At 45.3% G+C, this 16661-nt stretch overlaps 1 protein-coding gene across 1 annotated transcript in view; it reads right to left on the bottom strand.

Annotated features, from left to right (window-relative positions):
- The window catches only part of LOC126484097 (UDP-glucosyltransferase 2-like), a 134021-nt gene that overhangs the window by 43036 nt on the left and 74324 nt on the right, over positions 1-16661 (bottom strand). The window contains exons 3-4 of the mRNA XM_050107473.1: positions 11443-11697; positions 5662-5982 (exon numbers count right to left, since the gene is read on the bottom strand). Coding sequence (XP_049963430.1) covers positions 5662-5982; positions 11443-11697 — 576 coding nt within the window. The remainder of the gene's footprint in view (positions 1-5661; positions 5983-11442; positions 11698-16661) is intronic.

Here is a 16661-nt window from a genome sequence, read left to right as displayed (position 1 = left end):
GGCCTGCTATATTGTAGCTAAATGATACAGGGTCTTTCTTTCTATGTATTCGTAGCACTTTACTCTTGTCCACATTGAGATTGAATTGCCTTTCCCTGCGCCATGCGACAATTCGTTGCAGATCCTCCTGCATTTCAGTACAATTTCCATTGTTACAATCTACCACAGCATCATCCGCAAAAAGCCTCAGTGAACTTCCGATGTTATCCACAAGGTCATTTATGTATATTGTGAATAGCAACGGTCCTACGACACTCCCCTGCGGCACACCTGAAATCACCCTTACTTCGAAAGACTTCTCTCCATTGAGAATGACATGCTGCGTTCTGTTATCTAGGAACCCTTCAATCCATTCACACAATAGGTCTGATAGTCCATATGCTCTTACTTTGTTCATTAAACGACTGTGAGAAACTGTATCGAACGCCTTGCGGAAGTCAAGAATCACGGCATCTACCTGGGAACCCGTGTCTATGGCCCTCTGAGTCTCGTGAACGAATCGGGCGAGCTGGGTTTCACACGACCGTCTTTTTCGAAACCGATGCTGATTCCTAGAGTAGATTTCTAGTCTCCAGAAAAGTCATTATACTCGAACATAATACGAGTTCCAAAATTCCACAACTGATTGACGTTAGAGATACAGGTCTATAGTTCTGCACATCTGTTCGACGTCCCTTCTTGAAAATGACGATGACCTGTGCCCTTTTCCAATCCTTTGGAACGCTACGCTCTTGTAGAGATGTGCTAACAACAAGACACACCCATGCCCGAGGGAGGACTCGAAACTCCGGTTACAGGGGCCGCGCAATCCGTGACATGGTGCTTCTAACTGCGCGGCCACTCCGCGCGACAATGGCTAAAGTTTTACGGACATCTGTTCATGACGGATCTAACCTGACTAACGAACAGACTGTTTAACGTACTGAGCAACACACCTAAAGTCACTGATAAATGGTTCAAGGAAGTAAGGAAGGTCCTCAAGAGTATCGGAATGTATCAGGAAGATGTATCCAATCGATCAAACTGCCGGTAACTGATCAACAGCTTTATCGGCTTCCGCGATGAGCAAAAACAGAACAGTCGGTGGACTAGGGAGAGAAGTCAGACGACTAGAGAGAGGATGCAGCGCTTCCCAGTTACAAACCATTATTCCAGAGGTGACTCATAGTTACTTGACGTGGTCTCTAATTGGCCTAGATGAAAAAGAGGTACTTACGCATTGTAAATTGCGTAATGTAGTTATTATTTATGAAATCCTTTCCATTATGACCTAAACAGAAAACATCGCCGCACAGCTACTCATGCCAACAGATTTTCTCACGAGCTCGTCCGGTCCCCATTCCACTGCTCTCGGCTACTTGAACAACTCTGTGCTCACCTATCTGTGGGAATAACCAGAACAGTCAGTGCTCCATAACTGCAGCTCTGTACCCCTGCAAGAGGTCTCTATAATGGGTGTTGCAATCCAGTTGTAACACATCTCTCCCCTTACAAAAGCCCTTCGGAGGGTACACAGTAAGATGATTTCTAGTATAAAAGACTTGAATTTTGGGGACTGATCGGTTTATTAGCAACAGTAGGACTATGATACATCTGCCCTTGTAATTTTTATTGATAGCTTACGGAACTGTGTGAAGGGAAGGTTATAGACACACAATTCCATATCATGTACCATGAAACAACTGTTCCAGAGAAAAGTAAGTTTCTTATCAAGTTTTACATGGAGGACGCTAATTGGAGTGATTCCAACATTAAACTGAGAGCGTACTTGGCCAATATAAAAGTCATCGAAAGTCCGCACAATAGAGCTGGAATAGATGCGATGCAAGCAGACAGCGTTAGTTGCCACCCGTATGTTCCAGTACCGTTGACACAACCAGTTGCACCTTACATGGCTGATTCAAGTGAATAATGCTCGCCTGTGCTATATTACGATTAAGCTACGTACCTGGCATTTACTTGAAGTGAAATTAATAAAAATCCTTCAAAGGGCAATGCATTGTTATGAGAACGGTCACACCGGATCTAAAAGATGGCCCCCAAATATTATCTTCGAAGGTGGCCACTAAGACTGCAACATCGCGAAGGCTGCATGTAACTTAAGTCAAATTGGCGTGTAATGTACAACACGCTTGGATAAGCAGATGACTAGCATTTTAGCCGAACTGCACAAAGGAGGTAACGCCATATATGTTATGCACATAAGGGCATGAAACTTCCTGGCAGATTAAAACTGTTTGCCGGACCAAGACTCGAACTCGGGACCTTTGCCTTTCGCGGGCAAGCGCACTACCAAGCACGACTCACGCCCCGTAATCACTTACTTCTGCCAGTGAGTCGTGCTTGGTAGAGCACTTGCCCCCAAAGGTCCTGAGTTCGAGTCTCGGTCCGGCACACAGTTTTAATCTGCCAGGAAGTTTCATATCAGCACACACTCCTCTGCAGAGCGAAAATCTCATTCTGGACACATAAAGACAGATTATGCAATATACTGGGGCAACAAAAGTCGTGGGATATCTCCTAATATGTGACGGATCTCCTTTTTCGCAACTCGACGTGACGTGAACTTAACAACTCTTTGGAAGTCCCCTGCAGAAATGTTCAGCCATGCTGCCTTTATAGACGTCATAATTGGAAAGTACCGCCGGTGCAGCATTTTGTGGACGTACCAAACTCTCGATTATGTCCAATAAAAGTTCGATGAATTTCATGTCAGCCGATCTGAGTGGCCAAATCATACGCTCGAACTGTCCAGAATGATGTTCAAAGCAATCGCGAACAACTGTGGCCTGTGGCAGGCGTACTGTCATCCTTAAAATTCGCATTGTTGTTTGGGAATATGACTTTGATGAATGGTTGCAAATGATCTCCAAGTAGTCGAACATCCAGAGAACCCATTCAATACTATTTAAACACAGCTCACATCATTCTGGAGCCACCATGAGCTTGCACATTGCCTTATTGACAACTTGCTCCATGGCTTCGAGGGACCTGCGCTACACTCGAACACCACTATCAGCTCTTACCAACTGAAATCGGGCTCATCTGACCAGATCACTATTTCTCAGGCGTCTAGAACCCAACCGTTATGGTCAAGAGCCCAGGAAAGGCCCTACAGGCGATGTCGTGGTGTTAGCAAAGGCACTTCCGTCGATCCTGCTGCCATAGCCCATTAATGCTATATTTCGCCGCAATGTCTTAACGGACACGTTCGTCGTAAGTTTCACGTAGATTTCTGCGGTTGTTTCACGCAGTGTTGGTTGTCTGTTAGCGCTGACAACTCTAGTCAAACGCCACTGCTCTAGGTCGTTAAGTGAAGTTCTTCGGCCACTCCGTTTTGTGCGTGAGGGGCAATGCCTGAAATACGTTATTCTCGGTACGCTATTGACGCTGTGGATCACGGAATATTGAATTCCCTACGATTTCTGTAATGGTATGTTCAAATGGCTCTGAGCACTATGGGACTCAACTTCTGAGGTCATTAGTCCCCTAGGACTTAGAACTAGTTAAACCTAACTAACCTAAGGACATCACAAACATCCATGCCCGAGGCAGGATTCGAACCTGCGACCGTAGTAATGGTATGTCTCATGGGTCTATCTCCAAGTATCATTTACGTCTTGTGGCGGTAATTGCGTCGGACGCCATTTCACATGAACCACCTGAGTACAAATGACAGATCTACCAACGCACTGCTCTTTTATACCTTGTGTAGGCGATACTACCCTCGTCTGTATATGTACCTACCGGTATCCCATGACTTTTCTCTCCCTAGCGTAAGTCAATCATTCGAAAATCGTATTTAGATGTTGGTTGTTTGTAAGCAGATTGTGTGGTGCGGCTTATAAGAAGGAGAAAAGTCTAATACCAAAACCCGGAATTTGACAGCAGCAGGATCATGGCCCAGCGACATTATGATTTAACGTTCCTCGATGTTGCTGCTCGCGTTATTCGGAATCTCGCCCTCTAGCGCTTAAAAGGACAGATACTCTTCATTCAGCCATGCAAGATCGCACAAGCACGTCACATGCCTTGACTGCGGAAATGGATTTGTTTTCATCAGTAGCAGCAACAACATACAGACAGTGCGATGGTGTCTGGAACACCACTGACTGTCAGTCCGGTGAACAGCGCTGTAGCTTCCCCTGACGAGGCAGCAGAGGGAGGCGAACCGACAGCGGTGCGCCAACGGCAGGACTGGGTACAGCAATGGCACCGCGTCAGTTTTTGAGGCTTGTTTTGCTTCTGCATACAGTATTAGTTTATGACGGCTCCAAGGAGAACAACCACCGCCACACTGTAATCGTCGTCGTCGTATGGGCCCAGCTGCTGGCACGATGGTATGCAGTGCCACTGAATACGTAGCACGACGTCTTCTGGTCCCTACGGCCGGTAGTTGAGGCAACAGCCGTTATAATTCAGTGGTACCAAGGTCTGTGGCCGATGACATTGTAATTCTATCAGAGACAGCAATGGACTTGGAAGAGCAGTTGAAAGGAATGGACAGTGTCTTGAAAGGAGGATATAAGATGAACATCAACAAAAGCAAAACGAGGATAATGGAATGTAGTCGAATTAAGTCGGGTGATGCTGAGGGAATTAGATTAGGAAATGAGACACTTAAAGTAGTAAAGGAGTTTTGCTATTTGGGGAACAAAATAACTGATGATGGTCGAAGTAGAGAAGATATAAAATCTAGACTGGCAATGGCAAGGAAAGCGTTTCTGAAGAGAAATTTGTTAACATGGAGTATAGATTTAATTGTCGGGAAGTCGTTTCTGAAAGTATTTGTATGGAGTGGAAGTGAAACATGGACGATAAATAGTTTGGACAAGAAGAGAATAGAAGCTTTCGAAATGTGGTGCTACAGAAGAATGCTGAAGATTAGATGGATAGATCACATAACTAATGATGAAGTATTGAATAGAATTGGGGAGAAGAGGAGTATGTGGCACAACTTGACAAAAAGAAGGGACCGGTTAGTAGGACATGTTCTGAGGCATCAAGGGATCACAAATTTAACACTGGAGGGCAGCGTGGAGGGCAAAAATCGTAGAGGGACACCAAGAGAAGAATACACTAAGCAGATTCAGAAGGATGTGGGTTGCAGTAAGTACTGGGAGATGAAGAAGCTTGCACAGGATTGGGTAGCATAGAGAGCTGCATCAAGCCAGTCTCAGGACTGAAGACCACAACAACAACAATAAGGTCTGTGGCTGTGCCCTGCCTTCTACGTCTCCAGGACATCATATTTCAACAAGATAACGCAACACCGCATGCTACCGGTGCTGTCTTGACCTGCCTCGATACACATGGTGTCCTACTGTTGCCTTCTGGATCTCTTAACCACCGAAAACATCTGGTCTCGGGATACCGGGAGAAGGGCACACAACCATTCACCAAGCACTACGATTCAAGAATTCTGGTGTAGAGGTGAAATAGCAAGAGCTGATTTATCTGTGTCTGTCACACAAGTTCACTACGACTAGATTCCCAGCTGCGTTAGACCTGTTGCTGCAGCTCTGGTATTGAATACCCGCAAATCACATACAAATGTAGTAGTGTGTTATTCCTACGATTCTGTGCACGCACGATAAGTAAAATTTCCTTATTTGCTAGCCTTGCTGATGTTACATTTTCAGTTGGCAATAGTGTACTCACGTCTGGCAATGGGTTGGGCTCTTCCAAGTGCAGTCCGCCCACCTCGACGAAGGCGGGCACTGTGGGGAGAGGCTGGTCCATGCTCCAGTGGCTGTTCACCAGCACCAGACTCGTGTTGCGGAACACGTGTTCTAGTGGAGGTGTGTCCTCACCGAACACTTCCCGCACTTTGCTGTCGACGCGTGCGTCCGTCGCCCACCAGTCCAGGATGCGAAACGCCTGGTGCATTACTGTGCCGTAGACTCTCTCCCAGAAGTTGAACGGTGCTTTTAGAGAGAGATCGTATTGTTCTGTGTAGGCAGGATGCTCAGGATTACCAACCTGCAAGAGAGAAACGGAAATGTACTGGTTGGTTACAATATACGAGTGGTGTTCAGTAAGTAATGCAACACTTTTTTCTGAGCCAGTTTCAGTTAAAAAAAATTCAGTATTTCTTGTGGGACGTCGTGGAATATTCCTGCTTCAGACCCTATAGTTTCACGAAGTTCCAATGGGTGGCGACGCTATACGTTGTGTGTGTGTGTGTGTGTGTGTGTGTGTGTGTGTGTGTGTTGGGGCTCATGGTCGCTCAGCGTCGAGGTCATCAGCGCCCTGACACACATTAAAAGGAACTATTGTGGACAGACATAAAAAAACTGAAGCACACACGCAAAGGAAGCAGGAAAAGGAGGAAAATGCTACATAAGAAAGTAGAACGTAAGGAAAGGGAAAACGTAGCAGCAAGAATGCCACAGGAAATTGTCATTGGCTGGCCACTTATATAAAATATGGGTGAGCTTGTCACACAGTGAGGAAATTAAGACCCTCTCCCTAAAATCTTTGTAAAAACATTTGACATGGCACAGAACTTTAAAACTTCAACCACATTCGTCGAACTATACGTTGTGTTCAGTAAGTAATGTAACACTTTTTTTTCTCAGCCAGTTTCAATTGAAAAAATGCAGTATTTGTTGTGGGACGTCGTGGAATATTCCTGCTTCAGACCCTATAGTTTCATGAAGTTCCAATGGGTGGTGACGATATACGTGGGCTTCAAAATGGCGTCTGTAACGGAGGTACATTCCAAGCCGAGATATGTAACTGAGTTTCTTTCGGCGGAAAACCACAGCGTAGCAAATGTTCACATGAGCTTGCAGAATGTCTACGGACACCTCTCAGTGAACAAAAGCACGGTGAGTCGTCTGTTATCAACGCAACAAGGTCACGCAAACCTGTTCGATCTGTTGCGTGCCGTTCAGCCGCACGCAGATGTGACTCCCGCAGTGTTGGAGCATGCGCACGCCTTCATTCGAGGTGGACGACGGAACGCAGTCAAACAATTGGCTGCTCAAATGGGCGTCTCTGTTGGTTGTGTTGCCACAAACTTCTTCCAATTGGAATGAACGCCCGCTGGGTTTCTCGCGGCCTAATAGAAGACCATAAAGAGCAACGAGGGATCATCTGTGCGGAATTTCTTGCGCGTTTCGAGGATGATCGTGACAATTTTCTGTCGAGTATCGTCATAGGTGACGAAACATTGGTTCATCACTTCGAACCGGAAGAAAACGGTAATCCGTGAAGTGGCGCCGCACCATCGCTCCTCCGAAGGAAAAGTTCAAAAACCACCCTCAGCCGGTGAAGTTATGGCGACAGTCTTCTGGAAGTTTGAAGTGCTTATTGTGTATGATGTCCTTCATGGTGCAATTATCAACTCTGAAGTCAACTGTATTACCCTAGGAAAATTGAAGAAACTACTTCAGCCTCTTCGTCGCCACAGAGCTGCGAACGAACTTCTCCTTCTCCGTGACAACACATGGCCTCAGACAAGTCTGCGCACCCACCAGGAGTAAACAGAACTTCATTAGACTGTTCTCCCTTACACACCTTAAAGCCCGCATCTCGCACTTTCGACCTCCATCAGTTTACCCAATGAAGCATTACATGAATGACGTCGGCCAGTAGAGTTGTACAATGCAGGCACACAGTAAGGTGGCGTAATGCTGTCGCATTAAATGGAGATTATACTGAAAAATAGGCTCTTGTAACTAAAAGAGTGGGTAATAATATGATGTATTGGAATCCTGAATAAAGCCTATCTTCATTCAGAAAACAGTGTTGCATTACTTATTGAACGCCCCTTGCATTAAGGAGAAGAATTATAAATGATGACGGTAACTTCAGGTTAAATATTTTTCTTCAGAACGTATCTAGAGCCGAATCAGGCTAACTCTACAAGATGCCAGTTTTGTAGTTGAAAGATGGAAAGATAAATTTTAGAATAAATTTCTCTCATGTCACGTATGTGGTCACAAACTTGTAGGTCCTCAGACTACCGGTTTCGGTAAGCAACGACCATCTTCAGATCTGTTTTATAAAAACATGTCCTAATATACTGGAGCCATACTGGCATCGTCACACATATATAAATAGTACGGTTGGTCCTGGTGGAGGTTCGAGCCCTCCCTCGGGCATGGGTGTGTGTGTTTGTCCTTAGGATAATTTAGGTTAAGTAGTGTGTAAGCTTAGGGACTGATGACCTTAGCAGTTAAGTCTCATAAGATTTCACACACATTTGAACATTTGCACATAAATAATAGTATACACAAGAGTATTCTTGTCAACAGCACTACTGTTCGAAACAAACTGCCGTACAGTCATTATGCGGCAGTTTGTTTTGAACGTTAATGCTACTTGAGGCGTGGCGCCTTACATCGCCCCTGTCTAGAGAATGACTCATGCGTGCACAGTGACAGATAGTCTGCAGCGGGTTCAGTCGAGTAAGTAGTTCTAATTTTCATCTGTTAGAGGACAGTAGTGCACAGAGACATTCAAGAAACAGGTCAAGAGAATGTTTTTGTGAATTGTTCTGTTTATTTCTTGAAGGCTTTTTTGTTTATTTATCTTTGTACAGTTTTGTATATGCTTTTAGTAGTGTGAATGATGCGTGAATGTGGTCTAAAGTAAATATGTAGATCATTGTTCTCCTGATGAACGCTGTACGGTCTAGTGTGAACGCAGACGACGGGGAATTTTGTATCATAATATGCTAAATAAGTTTATGGTAAAAGGAAAGCTAATTCGAGTGCAAATGAAAATAGTTAATAACGCAAAGTATAAACAAAATAACAGAATGTTAAATATTTATTTCGGGAAAAAGTACATTCGAAAGTGTGTTATTTGTTGATTGGTAAGTCATGAAAATCCCGGTCTAACGCGGGAGAATGATGTTTTTCTATTGGCCTCAAAGAAAACTGACCAATCAGAATGAAGTATTCTTGATGCGTCTTTCCTCTTGGAGATATAGCATGCTTACAGTAGTCTAGGGTCGGGGCCCAGCCTTTCAATGGTACGATCGTGTTTAGTATGACCTCCGATGGAAGTTATAATTTGCCGGTTTCCGTTGTACTACATATTTCAAAAGTGTTTTAAAGTGAAGGAATATTTATTCCGGTGAGTTTTTCAGAAGGTACGGATTTTTTAATTAATTCTGTGTATAAGAAAAGACAGTGATTCCGCGTGACATATTCAGCAGATCGGTGACTAAAAACTTGAGTGCATTAGACATCGATAAACTTAAAAGTATGGCGAGCATTTTAATTTAAAAACAATCCGTGCTTAGTAGCTGTTCAGATTTCGGAAAATAGTTACCATAAACTTGCCAAGTCGAATGAAAGGGTTTGTGCATGACTGTGTTAAGATTAGCACGGACTTAGTAGCGAACGTGTACATTATCAAGTTTCAGGATATATCGACGTTTTGCCAGTATTTCCACCTTTCGTTCAAACTTAAGACCATTTCCAGATTCTTGGAACAGCTACGTTGTATGGAGCCTGCTGCGAGTTGTAGTACGGTTAATCTCTGCTCGGCTTTCCTACTGGTTATCAGCTGTAACGAGTTCACAGGTAGGTGCAGGTAAAGGACGAAAGAAACTGCGCCGCCGCATACTGACAAGATGACTGTTGTGCAAACTACTATGTATACATGTGCGTGACTATGACGACGCTTATTTTGACGATGCCACTATGGCTCCAGTATATTAGGACGTGTTTTAATAAAGCAGATCTAAAGATGGTCATTGCTGACCGAAACCGGTAGTCTGAGGACCTACAAGTTTGTCACCATACATGTGAAATAAAAGAAATTTATTCTCCATTTTCGGGTCATTGTTCCATTCGCGACCATGTCACACCCCGTGCTGATAAATTTTAGTTGTTCATTTGGCACACATATATCGAAATATATCTTTTTCTTTGCTGGCTTTATGAAGTTGATGCCAAGCTATAAACACTGACGAAAACTTTTAACAGGCCTCGAAAGTAAAACAACTGAGGATGTTTTTTATTTTATTTTTATGGACATAATGGTAAGGTTGCACTGTACAGACTCGCGTTATTATTTTGTCTATGTTGAATTATGTAATGACAGTTCCATGAGAAGGTTCTCCACATATCGTTGTATGGATAGACTGATGAGCAAAACGTTACGGCCACCTGTTTAATAGCTTGTTTGTCAGTCTTTGAAACGAAATACGTCACTGATTCTGCAGGGATCCGACAGTTTGTTGGTAGGTTTGTGGAGGTATGTAGGATTAGATGTTTATGTACAGGTCATGTAATTCGCGTAAATAACGGGCTGCTGATTTGCGTACTCGGTGATGGTGCCCGATAGCGACGCAGATTGATGCCTTACAATTTACATAAGGCGAATTTGATCACCGAGACATCAACGTGAGTTCACTATAATGCTCTTCAAATCACTGTTCTGGCTCCGGGGACGGTCAATTATACTGCTCAAAGATGACATCAGCGTCGGGGAAGACATCAAGCATGAAGAGATGCAGATGGTTCGCAGCTCACAGCGTGTTTTGGTTTACTACCAAAGGCCCCATGCAAGCGCAGGAGAATGTCTCCCATAGCATAATGCTGCTCCCACCAGCCTGCGTCCGCGGCACACTGTACGTTTCCAGCCGCCGTTCACCTCGGTGACGGCGTTCGTAGAGAGGACCAGTGCCCATTGTAGCAAAAATGTGATTCACCCGAAGAAACGACACGTTTCCAATGGTGTGCCGGCGAATCACGATGGTTCCATTCCCGCTGCTGTCGTAACTGACGGTGTGCTGTGGAGCTCCATGTTCAACAGTGTACGATGAATGGTGCCCTTCGAAACGCTTGTGTGTGCACTGAATTGTGCTATTTCTGCAGAGATCCATCCTTCTTTACAGGGCAGACAAGTCTCGGAACCGCAAGTTCTGTGACGAGTCCTGGACGTCCAACCGTTTAGCGCCTAGTGGTTGTTTCACTGTCCTTCTACCTCTTTCCCAGATGCTCAGGACAGTAGCATGTGAACATTCGACCAGTTTCGCCGTTTTCGAGAGGTTCGTTCACAGGCTGTGCGTAATAATAATCTGCCCTTTGTCAAAGTCGCTTACCTGAATGGATTTCCCCATTTGAAGCCCATATCTTCGCTAGGGTGATTCCCCGTCCGTGTCTACTCCGCTCGAATACTTTGGCTACCTCGTCTGGTGCCCGCCGTACCACCAGGCGGTATGGAACGTCGCGATGGGCGATGGTCATAATGTTCTGGCTAACCAGTGTAGTCATGTGTTTATGCGTATGATGTACGGGTTGCTTGAGGATGAGTGGTGCTACGGAAAGTGATAGCGATTGAAAGTTTATTTCATCAGCGTCTCTCGGTTGTTCATGAATTCGACTTTCTTCATAAAAAATCAAAATTACAGATAAAATGTTTAAAAGATTTTGAGAGATAGGTAATGCAATGAAGCATAAGGGAAGATCTACGCACCCTGTCGTGGACGGTCGGCAACGCGTTGCTGGAGGTGATCCCCACGAGGGGGGCGCCGAACTTGTGAGCGAACGCCGCCAGGCAGTCGACGTGGAAGAACTCGGAGATGACGACGTCGTAGTGGCCGCCCGACGTGGCCAGCTGCCGCACTTCGGGCATATCCAGCGTCTCCAGACACATGCCCTTGGTGAACGACTTTAGTAGCACCAGGCCCTTCAAGGGGGGCTGCAGCGCCTTCACGAAGTCCATCGTCATCTGAAATTCATTTTTATGTTACCTTACTCCCTAGTTTACTGTTTATCAGGTCCTGTGAAGAACTCCTACAGGGTGGGGCAAATGAAAGTGGCCCAAAGAACAGATATCCACGGAACAAGGAAATAAAGCAGAGTAAAGTACTAACCTTACTACAGCAGATGTTGAACACTATTCATCTATTGGCACTTTTGGGTTCTGGTGAGCAAGTGGCTGAAGGCGGATCCAAGCTGGGCTGCTGGAATTGCTCCAGTCTCATCCGAAATGTTCTGCTGCAGTTCTTGAAGACTATGAGGGTTGTTGCGGTACGTCTTACAGCTGAGGGCCCCCTCACACAGAGTAATCGCACACTGACCGTTCAGGTGACCTGGGTGGCCAGGTAGGGCCGTGATCAGCCTGTCATCTACCAACAACTCTGTCAGGTACGAAGACTGGGCAAATGTGTCCCAAGGTTCGGCCAGTTGTATGGGCGGTTACTCCATCCTTTTGGAAGCAACTGTAGGACTTTTACTCCACCGCTAATGCTGACACAAATGGTTTCAAACGTCGGCAATGTAGCGCACCGGTCAGCGTCTGACGAAAGAAGATGGGACCAAAAATGAGGCGTGCTGATACTGCACATCAGACCCCAACTTTCTGATGATGGAATGGTGGAAGTCATACAGATTCTCCACTGCCTGTAAGTCTGTGAATTGACAACCATTCAGGTAAAACCAGGCTTCTTCACACGTAAAGAACATATCCGTGTCCAAGCCATTGATTGTTACCTCAGACCGAGCAAGATGGCGCAGTGGGTAGCACACTGGAGTCGCATTCGGCAGGACGACGGTTCAATCCCGCGTCCGGCCATCCTGATTTAGGTTTTCCGTGATTTCCCTAAATCGCTCTAGGCAAATGCTGCGATGGTTACTTTGAAAGGGCACGGCCAACTTCCTTCCCCGTCCTTCCCTAATCCGATGAGACTGATGACCTCGCTGTCTGGTCTTCTCCCCGAAACAAACCAACCCAAACCTTGTTACCTCAGTCAACAGCCAATCACAAAATTGGAGGCGCTGAGGAGCATCTGGCGGTTATATTGCATGAACACTACACACTCAGTAGGGATGTATATGCAGGTCCAGATGGAGTATTCGTCCGCATGATCGACGTGATATGACGGTCTCTCGCGACAGGTGTGACGTTGATTTCGTAGGACTGTAAAGCATTTTCTGGTGAGCTGCACCCACATTTCCTGGTTTGCGGCCAAGTTTTGGAATGTTTTTAGACTTGTTCAAAACAGATCCTGTCTGACATCATTTTGGGACTAGACGTTGCGTGGAACTCTTTGGTGGCACTTTAGAACCACGAGACTCCTCATCAACCAACTGACCTCACCATTTCCACGTCTTTGTTGTCACGTAACTTTTAACAACGAAAACGCACTGCTCCACTGTGAATACCATCGTACTTTATGCACTGCTCCACTCATACTGACACAGCCCGCACTACGCTCGCAACCGGTGTGAATCACGTTGCGTGCGTACATGTGGTGTGCGAGTCACGCGGTATGGTTGTATGCTTACATTCACGTCCAGGCCACTTTTATTACCCCCACCCTGTACTTTAGCTTACAAACTACATGGTCATTCAAAAAGAAGAACAGATTTCAGTTGCTTATTACGGACAAACTATGAAAGACAAAAACACACTGTGCGTGTCACTCGATAGTGGAAGGCTCGAGAATTATCGAAACGTTAGTCGATTTCATTCCAACATGAATTAACATGTTCCTGTTTATTGGGTCGACAGCCTCGACAATTCGATTTCTCAGCCCTTGAAGAGTAGTTGCCACAGGTGGGACAAAAATCGCTAGGTGTGAGATTTGGCGATCTGGGACACCAAAAGCAATGAACAATATATCTCTGTACACCTGTTCCAACTCAACGTTTGGGGATGGTGTTCTTAACATAACGCTGCACTTCAAGGTGAAAGTCAGGCGGGGTGCCGTCATGCTTAAATATGAAATCATTGTAATCTTGGTGAAATTGAGGAAACTCAGTTTTTTAGCATGTTCAGGTATGACACTCCTGTCACTCCGTAAAAAAGAAAAGTACATAAGCTCTTCTGAACAGAAACGGCACAAAACACATTCAAAAAATGGCTCTGAGCACTATGGGACTTAACATCTATGGTCATCAGTCCCCTAGAACTTAGAACTACTTAAACCTAACTAACCTAAGGACATCACACAACACCCAGCCATTACGAGGCAGAGAAAATCCCTGACCCTGCCGGGAATCCATCCCGGGAACCCGGGCGTGGGAAGCGAGAACGCTACCGCACGACCACGAGATGCGGGCAAAACACATTCAGTTTCGCTGAGTCTCTTTCATGATCGACGACGACGTCAGGATTTTGTGACCCCCAAATTATTATATTATGGCAGTGTAGTTTACCCGACAGATGAAACACTGATTCGTCAGAAAAGCGGCGACGTTTGGAAAGAAACGTCCTCTGCCATATCCTGGAGAACTGGAATGCAAAACGAGTACCTTCCATTATGGACGTCGGCACGCACCTGCTGCAGTGAGTGCAATTTGGCTTCATGTGGAAGCGTCGTTTCAGAACTCGTCTGGCCTGTGGACTTCCGAGGGCTCCTTGTGATCGCGTCTCGGAAACGCTCGACATTTTCATGAGACCTGCGTGGCCGACCAGCGCTTTCCCCTTTTCATATGCGACCAACTTCAAAGAATTTTGTATGCCAGTAATAAATCTGCTTGTGCAGCGGCGTAACGCTGATTCAACGGTGGAATGCACAATGGATAGACATCACACAAATACCAACACACAAAATGATTTCTCTTCTGGTGTAGTCGACATGTTGCTACAATCAGCGCAGCTTCGTCGAAACTTAGAACCTTGCTCTATCCAGAACGTGAGCAATGTGTTCTATGTTTTATAGTTTGTCTGCAATAAGCAACTGAGATCTATTGCTTCTTTTTGAACCACCCAGTACACAGAGGATGTTTGTCTTAACTTGGGACAACTAAATATCTCGAAAAAGACGCATCGTACGAAAAAAGGTTACAGGTGAAAAGTTAAGGGGACATGTGCCACAACTGGCCACCTCCTAACCAGCTCTGCTGGGTGGGTGGAGTTAACATTGTATTTTCAAATGGGAAACCCCCATTTTCATTGAATATTCAGACTACACAAAAAAAAATTACGGTTTACTCAAACCATTCTTTCCCAATCGTGGTAGATGGCGCTGTAATCGACTCATCGAAATCAAGCATCCCGATGGTGACAGGCAAGGTGTCTCACCGAAATCGAGCATTCATATGGGAAGAGAGACTATTACATCCATGGTTTTGGATCGCGCTAAACGTAGTTTCTAACCAACTATTGAAACTGCTAACCATATTGTACTGAACAATCAAATTTGCAACACTAATGTAAATTTCGAACATAAATGTCAACCGTTAGAACACGTTACATTTGCATCATAAGTGACATGTAGCATCAAATGCATCGGGTCTTAGTTGCAAAAACAGCCACATTTGATGTTCGTCGATTACAGCGCCATACACCACGAATTGAGAACAGTGATTTAAAAGGGGGATTCCGATATGCTCCACTCACGCTGGAGGAGAGGTTAGGATACGGCCGGTTGTCCCCTTTACTAATAACTTTTCACCGAGAACATTTTTTCCGTACAATACATCGTTTTCGAGAAATTTAGTTGTCTCAAGTTAACAGACACCCTGTATTAGAACCTTTTAGAAATGTAAAAACTTGAAGCTCCTAGATTTCGAGGTACGTAGTCAGTTAGAGACAAGCGCAGTCATAGGTGAAAACTTGAAAACCACTACTGCTCACAACAACAACAACAACAACAACAAGAATAAGCAGGAGGTGACAGCGAAGGAGCACGAGAAAGAGAATGAGCATGAGGAGAAGGAGAAGAGGGTTGCATAGGGGAAGAGGAAGGGGTAGGGAAATGAAAAGGAAAGAAGAGAAGCACAGAAGGGGAAAAGAAGAGAAGGAGAGAAGCCCAGAAGAGAAAGATAACCTGTAAAAGTAAACCCTACTTCAACACCTCCAAGCGACGTTGATTCTTCGAGGACAAGAGTTTTGAACATATCAAGACTTGGTGATAAGGTTAAAATACAAAAGAAGGGTATTTGGGGCACAGAAATGAATTGCTGAATAAAAGTACTATTTCTTACACATGTAAAGTATTTTACACGAATGCATGGCGTCTGTTCTTTTGCACAGACACCGCACATTCAAATAATTTCGCCTCAATGGGCAAAAATTCCACGTTCTTCAGTGAGGATGCACAATTATGTCCGAGCTCCTGCGGGAGCGTGGAGGACGGGCCCCGGGGCTGTGGACAGCAGGCGCTGGGTGGGAGTGCGGATCGGCCGAGAGGCGTGCCGAAATACTCGGCGCAGTGGGGAGAAAAACTAGTTTCCGGGTGGCACAGTGGTTAACACACCTGCCTAGTAAACAGAACATTCCGGGTTCGACTCCTGGTGTGGGTCATGTTGTTAGCAGGCATCACTAGTGCCGGCCGTTGTGGCCGAGCGGTTCTAGGCGCTGCAATCCGGAATCGCGCTGCTGCTACGGTCGCAGGTTCGAATCCTGCCTCGGGCATGGGTGTGCGTGATGGCCTTAGGTTAGTTAGGTTTACGTAGTTCTATGGGACTGATGATCTCAGTTGTTGAGTCCCATAGTGCTCAGAGCCATTTGAACCATTTGAGCATCAGTAGCCCTTTCCCGCTACTTTCCCTCGTCCAGTTTTAATTTATACGCTAATTACTAATCCTTACACAATTAGTTTTTCTACCACCGAGTTACCGAAGTACGCAATAAAGTTCCACAAAACTTAAAAAAGAGTTTTTGTATATCATTTAAAAGTGAGTAGAAAAGCACTCCGTCTTCAGGCTCAAGTGGCCCGTCGGGACCATTCGACCGCCGTGTCA

This window comes from Schistocerca serialis, chromosome 6 (assembly GCF_023864345.2).
Source record: "Schistocerca serialis cubense isolate TAMUIC-IGC-003099 chromosome 6, iqSchSeri2.2, whole genome shotgun sequence".
Taxonomy (NCBI): domain Eukaryota; kingdom Metazoa; phylum Arthropoda; class Insecta; order Orthoptera; family Acrididae; genus Schistocerca; species Schistocerca serialis.
Note: the sequence above shows the minus strand (reverse complement) of the source record. Positions and strands in the feature narration are given on the sequence as shown.